At 40.6% G+C, this 14,602-nt stretch overlaps 1 protein-coding gene across 8 annotated transcripts in view; it reads right to left on the bottom strand.

Annotated features, from left to right (window-relative positions):
- LOC118428988 (ribosome-binding protein 1-like) overlaps window positions 1–14,602 on the bottom strand; it is a 33,678-nt gene that overhangs the window by 15,788 nt on the left and 3,288 nt on the right. For 7 of the 8 annotated variants that reach the window (XM_035839356.1, XM_035839325.1, XM_035839341.1 and 4 more), the window contains exons 3-9: window positions 6,468–6,607; window positions 5,294–5,351; window positions 4,151–4,410; window positions 3,625–3,668; window positions 3,094–3,268; window positions 2,261–2,368; window positions 634–1,080 (exon numbers count right to left, since the gene is read on the bottom strand). In XM_035839356.1, the coding sequence (XP_035695249.1) occupies window positions 634–1,080; window positions 2,261–2,368; window positions 3,094–3,268; window positions 3,625–3,668; window positions 4,151–4,410; window positions 5,294–5,351; window positions 6,468–6,607 (1,232 nt within the window). The remainder of the gene's footprint in view (window positions 1–633; window positions 1,081–2,260; window positions 2,369–3,093; window positions 3,269–3,624; window positions 3,669–4,150; window positions 4,411–5,293; window positions 5,352–6,467; window positions 6,608–14,602) is intronic. The other variant, XM_035839380.1, reaches the window with a different exon arrangement.

Here is a 14,602-nt window from a genome sequence, read left to right as displayed (position 1 = left end):
CATGCAGCAAGCAGCGGCTTGCCATGCACGGACAGAACTAGTGCCAGTGAGCTGTGGTTAGTGATGGTGTTACAGTAAGTGAGCAAAAAACACAATCACAAGAACACTGTGCTAGTGATTCCACAAGCATGTCCCAACTAGTAAATGCAGCGTTCAAATCCACAGCGAATGAGTCTGCAAAAGAAAAAGTTGCCGTGCATGTGTTAGGGTTAGGGTACCGTGTGAGTGGTAGGTTTGTGGTTAGGTGTGAGCTTCCAGCAAGAGCAACACACAGTGCAATGATGCTGCTGACAAATAGTACAAAAATGACCTTCCCAAAATTTGCTTTTCAATGAAATAAGCAAGATTTGAACATTTATCAAATTTCTTTTAAACACGAGATGCCAAAAGAACGTCATGGTTTAAATCATTTTTTACAGACGTTTAAACAAGGGATACCAAAAGAGCATCATGGTTTAAATCATTTCTTACAGATGTTTAAACAAGGGATGCCACACGGACACTTTGGATTAAAAGTATTCTTCTAGACATGAAACAGTTGTTAAGACTTAGGGCTTTACATGTTTTATGAACTATCATGAAGGTCATTTTCAACTATTGGTCAGGTTGCCAGCAGTCGAGGTTGACTTGAACCTGGACTTCTTTGTCCTTGGTCTCCTGGGCCAGCTTGCTCTGAGCCACCTGTGAGTCGGCAGCCTCTACTCTCTGTTCCAGCTGCTCTCTCAGAGACACAGCCTCCTGCAGCTGCGTCTGCGCCTGCTGCAGCTGAGCACGTGCTTCCTCCAGCTGCGAACAGGTGTCTGTCAGCTGCGACTGCGAGCTTTTCAGCTGCGACTTGGTGTCGTCCGATTCCGACTGGGTCTGGGACAGCTGCTGGTTAGCCTGGGCCAGCTGAGATTTCACCTCGCTAAGCTCGGCCTGGATCTCACCCAGCTGCACCTGTAGGGCACCTGAAGCATCCTCCACGGCAGGTGCTTCAGGTGCCACCTGGCTAGCCTGGAGAGAGGAGAGCTGACTTTCCAGGGAGGAAAGTTTGTCTTTCAGTGACTTGCTTTCTGCTTCTGCTTGGTCAGCAGCCTCCTGGAAGATTAAAGTACATGTTGTCCCTATGAATCATGTGCTGATTCACCATTAGCCAGGCAATACAGGGCACAGGGCAATGATACACATCTGCTCCTAGCGTCCCAGGGTTCTCCCCAGAATTTTTTATTATAACGGAGGGGCTGGCAAAAATAACCCAAACCAACGCACTGCACTTTCATGAAAATAGGTTCATTTTGCAATGACAGAGGGTGTCAAATGCTACAAGTATAATATATTATTATAGTGATTCCTTTGTTGTGAAGAGGCAGAACGACTATTGTTTTGATCATCGCCCATTCACAAGTTTTTGTAAACAATGCTGACTGGAAAAGTGATGCCACTTGGCACAAAAATCTGTGAATTTTCATTAATTTTAGCAAAACTAACTAAGAAAATAGGGAAGAAACACACTAAATTTCAAAAGTAGTATAGTGGAGCTGGGCTAGGAGTATAGTGGTGGGCCTCCGTTATTCTATCCTCTGGGGAGGACTCTGCGTCCATTCTATAGCCTATACAACATTTTAGCAAATTCAAGACTTTAAGCCTATTCAAGATATTAGCAAATTTAAGAAAATGTAACAAATCTTATATTGATGAGAAAATGTAGGGTATATATTTTCATATTTCATTTTTAAAAAAAGAGAGATTTTGGTCCATCTTTTAGGTCCCTAACTTGAAGTGGTTAGTCCCTAAATTGTAAAATGTAATTGGAAACAAATGTGTCATATTGAAATTGTTGAAATTAGACTTTAAGGTCACTTGAAACCTTTTTTATGTCTCAAAGTCTCTTAAAGAGACAGCAGGCTAGTGTCAGGTTAGTCGTTACGACCTGGAATGTTTCACATATGACATAACACCCCGAACTTGACAATCTTTACTCTATCTCCAATACAGATTTCCATGAGCGTCCTGTGCCCTACATACCACACTGTGACGACTCTACAAATACTCACCAACAGAACATACACATACAGATATACAAGAGAGATGTGGCAACAAAAACTGTATTGCAAACAACCTTCAGGACGAGAGTCTACATACCATGCACACATACCATAGAATTGACATGAATATACAAACAATCAACACAACAATCCTCTTTTATATGAAACAAAGAAACTCTAAAATCTCCTAATAATCAACCAAGCAAAACAACCGTTTCTTGAGTTATTCTCACCTTTGACTTCTTGATGTCAGAACCCATGGCGTTGTTCTTCGCTTCAGACTTCCTCAGCTGCTCGGTGACTTCATTCAGTCGCTTGGTGAGCGAGGATTCAGCATCACGCTGCATGGAGGACATAACAATCAGATGCTTTTAAGTGTGAAATAACATAAAAGCACACTACTGGCTGTACAAGTTGTTAAGAAGTTGCTAAAGAAGCCAATACAAATCATTCACCTAATGAATTTTAAACTATGGGCTGCTACTGGAAAAAAAACAGTAGGACTTTACAGCAAGGAAAATAGCCACTCTAAACAATAGATTACACCAACATTTACTCAGTGTAACACAAGGGAAGTATGGGTGAAGTGAACAACTTATGTCATACTGATTCAATGATATGAATGACATCAGAGTGCGCATCAATTTTTGTCTGTCTGCTTCAAACAAAAGATGTATTAGACAATACTGTACATTGTACAAAGCTGCTGCAGGTAGGTAGGTAGGTACAAAGCTGCTGCAAACTGAGCAAGTGTATGCTGTAAGTTACGAAAAAATATTGAATTGCAAATGTCAAGACAAAGAAGATGTGAAAGAACAAAAATGAAGAATTTGTTTTGTCAATCTGTATACCATACTGTTTTGCCATTTGTTCAACCATTCTAAACAACTACATTTCATAATAAAAACTTTGTTTTGGGTACCTTTGTTTTTATTTGTATGCTTGCATCAGTTTTGGAGTTCCCAGAGAATGTCATCCTTTCAATCTCATTAACATGGCCACATCAGTATTCGAGTTCCCTGACAATGTTATACACATAACCAAATCAACATTGATGAGCCCTCACCTGGCTGGCGTGCACCTGCCTGACCTGCTGCTGTGCCTCCGTGAGAGAGGTCTCCGCCTTCCTGCGCCCGTCCTCCTCCGCCTGCAGGCGTGCCTGGATGGAGTTGTACTCGTTCTTCAGCCGGGCATGCTCCGTACGCAGGTTGGCAAGGTCGTTCTGGATGCGCATCTCCGTTCTGTGGAGGATTTTAGAGTCATGAGAACCAAGACTTGAACATGCTGCAAATGATTATTGGGTTATTGGGTGGGCCGACTTAGCCTGGGGTATGGCTCTCCCCAGACACGGGACCTCCATTCTACGTCCTATCTGAAAGACGGCTCTAGCCAGAGCTAAGCACTCATTTTCACCTGAGTAGAGTGTAAAGTGCCTTCCCCAAATGCAGAAGATTGGTGACACGTAGCCGGATTCGAACTCTCACTTCCAAGGAAAACACGCTGCCACTGCTCCACATGATTTCACATCGATGATTGATGTCTGAACGAACATGAAGAACGAACAATGCTACAAATAGTACAAAACAAGAACACTCACCCCTTGGTGGCCTCATTCACAGCAGACTTAAGGATCTTGTTTTCCTGTAACAGAGTAGATAATATTAGATATGGGTGTTCTGGACCAGGTGAGGTTAGGGCTTATCACATGCGCCTGTACTTTTAATAAATCAAATGCACTTCACACAAATGGAGTAAGACGTTCGCAAAATTAAAAAAAAAACAGGATTTGCCAAGACATGGTGTATTCTGTATCACCCTCAGCCCCAGCCAATCTGCAGGTCAGATCATCCTCCAGCCTTTGGGTGATTTGCCCAACCGTTGGGCTGGTACCTCAGGCAATACAGAATAAATCGTGTTGTATTCTACATATACTGATGTAGCTTTACATCTTCAGGTAAGCAAACCACACAGAAACAACTGTCTTTCAGTGTTACTTGCTTTCACTTGCCCACATTCATGACTAGTTTTAAAGGGTAAAGTTTTACACTGCTTCTAAATACTAAAGAAGCAGCACATTTACTCATGATTTTTCAACATCTGACACCAGTTTGCGGCATGGTTACCTCTTGCAGCTGTACAATGTGTGCCTCCTGGCTGCTGTTGGTCTGGATCTCGGCCAGCTGGTTGTGCAGCTTCTGGTTCTCTGCCAGGTGCTGCTCGTGGGTGGTCTTCATGCGGGTGTAGAGCGCCTGGATCTCCTGCTGCTGCTGGGAAACCTTCTGCTGCAGGGCTGTCTCCTGGGTGGAGAACCGCACGCGCTCCTGCTGCAACTCCTGCCTCAGCTCCTTCATCTTCTGATGGGCTGCAAGAACCTGCTTTTGCTCTGTTCAGAGAAAAGAAGAAGATATATGAAGTCAGGGCCCGAAATACTGGGTGCATGTGCACCCAGGTGCACCTAAAATTGGAGCTGTGTACCTAATTATTTTCTGTGGGTGCACATGGTGCGCCCAAATATTTTCATAGACTTATGTATGTAAAGATATCAAAGTATACTTGTACACATCATATTCTTCTTGACATCTACAAAGTGTTAGAAAGATAATAAAAATGTCTGTCATGGTACTTGTTTAAGAATTCTATAGCTTGTAACTAAGTTTTACTATTAGGATTTTCTGACATTCTACTTAAATTTAAGTGGTGCACCCAAACATTTTTCACCAGTGCACCTAATCCCAAAAATGAATTTCGAGGCCTGGAAGTTAAAGTTGCCCATACATCTGTGCAGATGCTTAGGGTGGCGCCCATCTCCATTTCGAGGTGCCCTTGAGCCACACATTTGTGCAAGCCACTACAGCAGGGGGCTGGTCTGTTGGTAGTGGTGTGTGTTCAACTTCCATACTCTTTCCCGAATGCTGAGTGCTAAGCAGAGAAAGCAGCATGTACCATTTTTAAAGTCTTTGGTATGACTCGGCCGGGGATCGAAATCACAACCTACCGAATGCAAGGCGATTACTCTACCCACTCGGCCATTGCACCAAGAAGATATGTAGACATTCAAAATTCTGGATAGTTATGTTCTCTAGGAGTCTTTTTGATCAGTCTTTATCACTTCAAGAATATTTTCTTACCTGTACCTTATCCTTTGTCACCAATTCCTGTCCCTGTGCTTGATGTTATGTCTAGGTACACATCCCTTATATAAACAGGTAAACCACTACTACTACTGTGTGTAGTGTTAAATCCTCAAGAAGCAAATATCACTTTACCATCTTGGAGCTTCTTCTCTACATCATCTTTCTTCACAGAGTCTGCTTTCTGTCCAGCCTGTAGAATACAAGAGGGATCAATATCAATATGTAAAATATCAAACACAAATATGTAGTCAAATCTGTCCAAGTGACCACCTCTACATAAGGACCACCTGCTCAATATGACCACTTACTGTAAATGCAGAAATGTTCGCGGTGGATTAATTTTCGCGGTTTTCGCGGCGGCCGCTTCACCGCGAATTTAAAACCACCGCGAACATTTTCCATAACAGCAAAAGACTACAGTGCATGGTGCTACCGCGAAATTAAAACCACCGCGAAAAGTCCATTTCCCGCTACCGCGAAATTAAATCCCCGCGAACTTAAATGCATTTACAGTATTGGTGGTTCTTTAGATAATTTTTGCCATTGGCACAAGCAATGGGAATCCCATTGAGTGGCCACCTGTCCACATAGACCTGGGTGGCTTTTGGGGCAGTTTTGCCTGTATCTCTATTGACAAATATCATGCCGCTAATAGTAATAGCATAGAAATACTGTAAATGCATTTAAGTTCGCGGGGATTTAATTTCGCGGTAGCGAGAAAAGTGACTTTTCGCGGTGGTTTTATTTTCGCGGTAACACCATAGACTGCAGGCTAATACCATAATAGAAAAATTTTCGCGATGGTTTTAAGTTCGCAGTGAAGTGGTCACCACGAAAACCGCGAACATTAATCCACCGCGAACATTTCTGCATTTACAGTACTCAATCTTATGTATGTAATAGTTCCCTTTATTACCAAACGTAGATTCCACTCAATGTAGTTCACTAGTATTGTAGTAACTGAAATTGTTGTGACATAACGTATATGTGTAGTATTAGACTGTAACTTTTGTTGTCTATACATTGCCATACATTTTCACCGATACAACTGTTACGCAATAAACCATCTATCTATCTATTGCCAGTGAACCCACAGTACAAATACATTTAGTTGCATATCTCCAAGCTTGGTTGCACAATAGTGCACTACATTTCAAGCCTTGATGGCTACTTACCATCAGCCAATCAGAACGGTGGATTTCAGAAATCCACACTTCTGATTGGCTGATGGTAAGTAGCCATGTTCCAAGGCACAAATACACCACTCTGCCTTGATGATACACATTGATTTCAACCAATGGCTGACCTTGGCCCAGTCGGAGGCCTTCCTGCCCTGCTTGGTCAGCATGATGTCGACCAGCTGCTGCATCTCCACGTCTGACAGCTTGGCAGCCTGTACGCTGGTCACCAGGCTGTCCATCACTGCTGTCATACCAGGGGCATCTCCTAAAAACACACAGATAAGAAATGGTTTTAAAAGTTAGAATGTTTCCCTCCTAGTAAACTACTTTTTACAAAATCAACACAGGTTTTGCTATCACAAACCTGTAATTATCAATACTGATTTTGCTATCGCAAACATATAATTGTTTGTATTTGGCGTAACAGCAGCTCTTAGCTCTGATTGGTTCATGACAGAAGAAGACATAAATAGAAGGACAAACAATATGTTTTCCCTATCAAAGAAACATAAAAAGCCAGCCATGCAGCAACCATAACATAATCAAGAAAGAAATGGTGACAGGAACTAGTAGTCATGACTTGTATAGACCTAATCATGCCCTACCCTCTCCATTAACCAAATTAAACAAAACATGTCGTGGACATAAACTGTCAGCATTTTTGCTGCCCTTTCCTTTGCTGCCTGCAATTCTAAGACTAAGAGGTGTGAAAGTAAATCCACCGCAAACATTTACAGTATCATTTACAGTTGATACATGTATTTATCAATATGTCATCATTATCATCATGTCATACCTGGGGTGCGATAACAGTCAACCACGTGATACTTTGGGTTATCACACAGGTGTCATTTGAAGTTGATACATGTATTTATCAATATGTCATACCTGGGGTGCGATAACATTGAGCAAGTCACAGTTTGCGTTATCACACTTTGGCTTCTATTTGTATCACATGAGCTTCCATAGAATAATTTAAACACACTTCCCATGCACTAAGTACTGATGTCAAAAATATAAAAAAACGGATTTGGACATTGGATTTAATGTTGTTACAATATTTCAATAAGACAACAAATTTTCTCAATTTCTGGGGCATTTTGCATTAAAAAGATTGTTTTCTAGGGGGTGTATGACGTAAAAAGAATACAATATGGTGTATTCCGCATCACCCTAGGTCCCAGCCCCCCCCCCCCAAATCCCAGTACTTGCAGTCAAGCTGGTAACTTGGGCGATACAAAATATGCTGAGTCGTATTCTGTATTTACACCTCATTCATATTTTACACAAGAATGAAGAAAATATGACTCAGACTATTGCTAGTATGTAACCACGTTGACTCTATAATAAGATTCTCACATGGAACTAGTTTCAGCTCAGAAGGCATTTTGATAATTCCATCTGGCATGGCATCTCCATAATCACATTTGTCCAGTCATTATCTGTTTGTTTAGTCTAGTAATCAATCACTGCACCTCCCACTGTCACTTGTAGGTACATGAAATTACAATCAGTGGACCTGCATTAATGCATCAGTTTTGACACTTTGTGTTGTTGTTTGGATTATCTGATTACGTTGATTACATTAGGATGTGACGGCAGTACATAAACAAAGCTTGTACACTGGAACGGAACTGGACTAGAAAAAAAAACACATCTAGGTTCAGTTCTAAAAGATGGGAAATAGTCCCGAACATGGAAAAAAATATTTCTTACTATATTCTCCTTTTGTTCTTAAGTAAACCACCTAAAATGTTCCATGGATTGTGAAAATTGCACTGGAAAAATACTAAAATATTGCTGTTCTTTTTGTATTACTGTATAGAATGTTGTATGTTACATAGTATTAGTATGTATATTTTTCAAATTGGATGTAAAATCGTGGTGGACATGCACAAAAAAATCTTTCTAGCAGTCTAGCACTCACATCATTTATGTCCAGAGCTGTACCTGAACCTGAATCTAGACCTAAACCTCAACATGAGTTCAGGTACACAGTACTATATGCCTGACTTCTGCTTTACATGTAACCAAAGCTAGAGGTCTGCTTTTGTGTACTTGCATCAGCCTCCAACCAATACTGAAAACCTAGAAGTACACGATGTGCTGGTAATTAGTATATGCCCTTCGGTACCCACATCTGTGCATCTTTACAGATCTATAAAACTACCCTAGGGCCAAAAAGACCCCATAGTACAAAACCAATGCAGCTGTCTTTGGCTAGCCTAATTGCTTCCTTAGATCCCTGGAATACTGTAAATGCATACACTCTCGCGGTGGTTTAATGTTCGCGGTTTTCGTGGCGGCCGTTTCACCGCGAATTTAAAATATATGTACTTATCATAGATTGAGTTTGTAAAATGCCATTTCGCTCGACTCTACTAGACTCCATTAGGATAAGACAACTGCAAGGAAAGCCAAACAAACTGCATCCAACATGCAACCGGCTAGACTTCGTACACACGAGGGGGCAAGGTGGGAAGGTCACTTATCCATCGTAGCGCTTAACGTCAAGAACCGAGAGAGATAGAGATAGAGAGAGATAGAGAGTTCTATCAGGCCCTACAGGTCGCTTGAAAAATACATGTAGTAGAAATTGGCCAAATAGACAGATAACATGCCAGAGGAGTTAACTTGCCAGAGGAGTACTGCTTGCAACCTGTGGAGCCTGTGAGAGGCTACCATTTTGCTGTACGAACTACCAGTACACAGACACATCCATTAAAACACACTCCTGGCTGTTGCTGTTGCTAGACTGGCTGTCACCATTTTTGTAAACAAGAAAAGATAGAGAGAGGCTATCTACATGTACCACAATCCATTCTGACCATCTGTGCACTCAGCCCCACCCACAAACCTGTCACATATTGTGATATTTTGTAAAAGGACTTTAGGGTTAAACAAGCTTTAACAAATTCACTTTCCCAATGATGATGATGATGATGATGATGATGATTGGTTTATTTGAAAATTGAGGATACCTGGCAGCCAAAGGCTCAATTGCATATCTTCTTACAGGGATCACAATAACAATAATTATACAGAAATCTCAAAAACAATCACTTCAAATTGCAAAGCTAAATAAGGAGGGCAAGTAAAGTGTATACAACAAATCTACTGTCCCAAACCAACTGTTCACTAGCCACAAATTTGAATGACATAAATGTACTTTTATGCAATTTTAATTGCACCAAGAAAATCCTTTTATCTTTCAGTGCAAGAAAGACGATCTTCGTTCGTGAAGCCGAGCCAAGACAAACAAGATTTCATTTAGCACTTTAAAAGCTTGTAATTGAACCTACGTCTATCCCCATCTACACATTGAAAAATTGCAATCAAGGAAAAATTGTATTGGCCCAATCGGGCAAGTACAGTAGGACATGCGCTTGCCTGATCAGCACTTTCGCTTGCCTCGGGAAATCAGGCCAATGGACTTTTCTAACACTGAAAACAAAATAAAAGACCAACATTCAGAACATTCCTGTCTCTGATTGGCCATTACATATTTCCTACAGCTTCATCTGTACAGTGACAGGCATCTCCGGAAAGGCAAACACTTAACGGCTGGCTAGAAGCCAGGTGACTAATCTACTGGCACCAACATTAGCATACTACACGGTCACTGAGTAAGAGACATAGAAGTTGTAACCCCTGAGTCTGGTGCATTAGGTAGCTAACTGGATCATGCCATTGTAGGCAATATACTTATAAGTTATATACGTGGTATTTCAGTGCTCCAAATCCTTATGTTAGTCAGGCTGCCCAGGCGGCAACCTGAGTCAAAACCCAGGTTGCGCCTTGACGGCCCTTGAGCATTACAGGTTGCCCCCTTCCAAGTTATTACTTTCTTCAAATCAGCTACTCATCCATTATCTTTTCTTCCAGTTACATATGTAACTACTTATGGAGGTACGTTCTCTACCTTAATAAACAGTCATTGTTCGAAGAAAATTGATAGTAACTTAAACATACGTGACTGATGAACCTCTTCAACGGTAACTACTTATGTTTTATCTTATCAAGAAATAGATACAAAGCTTATGCACGTAGGTGGAGAAAAAGTGGTGTTCCAACTGTAAAATTTCAGGTTGCGCACTGTGCTACCTGGGTTAAGAATTAGGTTGTGCCAAGCAAAATGTGGTTACATTTGCAAGTGTGCAAGTGGGTATTTTGAGTACGGATACTGCATTTGATTTAAAGGGACTGAAAACTATGGGGATCAGGCGCAGGTGTTCAAAGACCCAACTAATGCTGGAAGAGTCTACATGGGGGCGGGGGAGGGGGTGTATGAGGGGGCGTTCCTGACAACGCTTCAAACTGAATTCATAAAACCCTCTACGTACTGTACTAAAACACCTTGTTTCGAATTACGTGAATATGACGACTTTCTCTCCGGAATTTACAGTGAACCAAAATTATATTATGAAAATAAGCCACCTACAACAGCAAATAAGCATGCAGTCTCTCCTTATTGCTTTGTCCAATATACTGTTAAATGCATGATAATTCCAACCAGCCAGCATTGTTCGAGGAAAGAAGGTCACAACACAATGCCAGTCCTTTGCAGGATGATAATGAAATATACAAATTACAAATATACAGTTTGCATTATACAATAGACCTCCAGTGCCTGTTCAGAGCACAGTTTATCATAGAGCCATTGACCGCGACATACTACTGTTAGAGGGCAGATGTCAGAGTTGAGTTGTGCAGTGAGTGTTCAAAGTTGGCGTATGGTAATTCATCATAGTGCCACCTTAACATGCTAAGAAAAATCCTTTTTTCCTTGAATATTTTGGCAACTTCAGTGGGGTATGAAAGAAATGGTAGTGTCTAAGCTTTCCTATTTTGTTCGAATTTTGTTCAGTTCAGCAGTTAAGTTGGGGTAAGGACAGATCTGAGTTATTGGGTCTTGCGGATGGATAGAAGAGAAAACTGGGATCAAATTGAAAGGTGAAGTTTCTTTAATAAAGCCAGCTTTTCTCAGAGTTTAAGACGAACAACCCCTCATCTTCTTTGCATCAAGTAGTCCCTTGTGACTGTCTGGCGGAGAAGAATTTTCAAGATTGAAATTTGGGTTACCTCTTCTATGAAGCCTTGTTTCAGTATACATGTATATACGGCCAGCCCTGTGTTGTCTTCCCCGGAAAACATGGCCTAAAGCCAGGACAGAGTGGACATTGCATTTCCCAGAATCCTACATGAGTCACAGATGATTGCATCATGCAAAACCAGAAGTACACTCTATCATATGGTGTATCATTTTACTTCATGGTTATTGCTAGATTGAGTGCCAAGCAGAGAAACCAGTATGTACTATTTTTCAAGTCTTTGGTATAACTCAGTTTTGGTTAGAACCCACACCTCCACCTACATATAGGCCTTTACAATAGACTTTATAAGATAAGATAAGATCTATTATAATAAATGGTCATACAATTTTTCAGATTTATTAGTCAAGTTTGTTGCAACAATGTGTGGACACCGTGTGACTGTTAACTTGGGCAATAAATATGAGGTTATTGGACTTTGTAAACTTGGGTCTGCAGTCTACAAAAAAAGAGGCGCAAAATCAATCATTTACAACAACATTCTAACTTCCACTAAGAACAGAATATGTGTTCATGTGCACACATTTGTATGCATTGAACATGTTTCAATCCTGCCTAAAATGCAGCTCCTGTGCCTGGGTTTGAGTAGTTTCTGTAGTTTACGGTCTGAACTTTTCTGTATTGTGCACAAGAAGTCAAAATTTCTTTTGATATAAAATGATAGATAGATAACAAATTAACTTTTTTGTCTTACATTTTAAACTCATTATCAACTACTTCTTTTTAAACCACTAGGTAAAAGTTCAATGACCCTAATTTGCAAAGTTCAATGACATCTTGACTAGGCATCTTATTTGTTGTCCTGTTTCCAGGTCACCTGGCGTCCACACCTTAGCCCATGGCTAATACCCCTCAGCCAATGAGAAGCCTCCATTTTCTGTACACATGTGTAGATACATCCATATACATGCATGTACTATCATATTCTTGCGAGACTGACAAATGCCTAGGCTACAACTATCCACATAGTCTCACACATTTTCTATAGTCCCATACTATTTCATGCAGATAGTGAAAGAGTATGGTGATATCAAGCAAAACTCGACATGTCCTACAGTACAGTGCCAGTCACTGTTTAGTCACATGGCCCGTGAGTCCCTGACCCAATACTGTCTGGTACACTTCCCACACAAGTGGATTATACAACCAACCCCTACTCAGTCAGTCTAGCCTGGAGGCCAGACATTTCAGAGCCTACAGCCGGAACGCTCAAAAGGAAAATGTTACCACAGGCAATGCTAGGTTGGAACTGCACAAAAGATCATTAGGATAATCAAATAAAGTATAAAATTAGAAGACGCAACATTGATTTGGGGCAAGTTTTAGTCAAATTAATGGTATTAAAACCTAAATCGCAAAACTCACATGAAGTCTGCACCTCTTCTCTACCAAACTTGAAGATTTTTAGAACTAGATTAAGTCAAATCTATGATTGTTGTCTTCTATTTTCCCCAGGATAATTTGCAAAATTTTGCATAAATCAAGGAGTTAGAACAATGTGCTGCCTTGAATGATTTGTTGGTGTTCTCCAGTGGCATTGTCTCTATAAACTTGTGAATCGCTTACCGCAAGTTACAAAAGGGAGAGAAAAAAAATGTACATGACAACGTGTATAGTTTTGCATTCTTCCAAAATTCCAATAACTGTAGCACCAACTTGGTCTATCTTCCGCGCAATAACCTCAAATAAAGTATGCATCCCAACTTTGGCAGGAACTTACAGCACCTGTTGAGTTTGGTCAAGATTAAAAAGTGCGTGTTTTGTTCAAGAATGGTATAAAGTTTAGAGACCACGTGTCAATTGCTAGCAGGGCCATGTTGTTTCCCTGGCAGAAGAGGCTTGTGTAGCACAGCGTATCTGGCATCCAGGCTACACATACTTCCCAAACAACCTGGTTACAAACACTTACTGACAACTTCACGTCTGACAGAACTTGTAGTCTATTTTTGGCACACAAGCTTGGTAACAAACACACTTCATGGTGGAAGTACAAAGTTTACTCAGTTAGATTTGAGTCAGAAGTGAGGTATTGAATATTGCAGACTTTCAAATTTCACATCTGGATAGCCTGTAATAGCTAGTAATCTCGCAGCACAGGCAGAACTAGGGAGGTACCCCATTCATCTGGAGGCCTCCCTAAATACCATCAAGTATTTCATTCGACTTAGCAAGAACGTGCCAGCTGACAGCCTTCAAGCAGATGCTCTCTTGTGCCAAATGGATTTAGAAGCATCAGGTTCTAAATGTTGGGCCTCTGAAGTACGCAACACTCTAGAGAAATGTGGCTATGCTTTCGTCTGGCAAAACGCCCAGTCAACAGTCTCAAGTACACCTCAAATTATTTCATCAATCTATCAATGTTTAAAAGATATTTATTTCCAGACCTTTCTATCTGAAATCCACAACGATAAAAGAGTTGCGACTGCGAAAAACAAACTACGAACATACAGACTATTAAAACAATCTTATAAAGAAGAAGAATATCTTAAGATTGCCAATGTACGACACAGATCTACCATCACCAAACTAAGAATCAGTTGCCACAAATTACGAATCGAATCAGGAAGACATAACCACACTCCTCTAGATCAAAGAATATGCCCATTTTGTAGTTTAGGGAAAGTAGAAGATGAAGTACATTTTACTATGGATTGTCCTTTGTATGATAGCGATAGGAGCATTTTATTTGACTATGTGTTAAGTAAATATCCCCACTTTAGATACTTGAATAGTAAAGAGAAATTTATATTCCTGACAGCTTTTGACAAACCAACTCTAACCAACCATACAGCTAGCTACATTTATACAATTACCAAGAAGCGAGGGGAAGTCGAATGTCATAGAATAGATTAGACGCACATCTGCATATATAGATGTGTATGATTGTTTCCATTGTTACATATATGTGATCCTTACCGTGTGACCTGTACTTAGCCCAGTGGGGCAAAAATGTGCAATAAAGGTCTTCATTCATTCATTCATTAATATTTTGCATATACATTAAGGGTCTCATTCATGAGTTCCGTCTTCCCCATTCTGTAAAAATGCCTACTTTTTATGGCTGTGTTCCATATGAAAGTATAGGAAATATATTGATATTACAAATCAATCCGTGTTGAGCGCATACAAGTTAAAATGTTCATTGTGTG

Source organism: Branchiostoma floridae, chromosome 1, assembly GCF_000003815.2.
Source record: "Branchiostoma floridae strain S238N-H82 chromosome 1, Bfl_VNyyK, whole genome shotgun sequence".
Lineage (NCBI taxonomy): Eukaryota > Metazoa > Chordata > Leptocardii > Amphioxiformes > Branchiostomatidae > Branchiostoma > Branchiostoma floridae.
The sequence above is the reverse complement of the archived record's forward strand: the minus strand, read 5'-3'. Positions and strand labels throughout refer to the sequence as shown.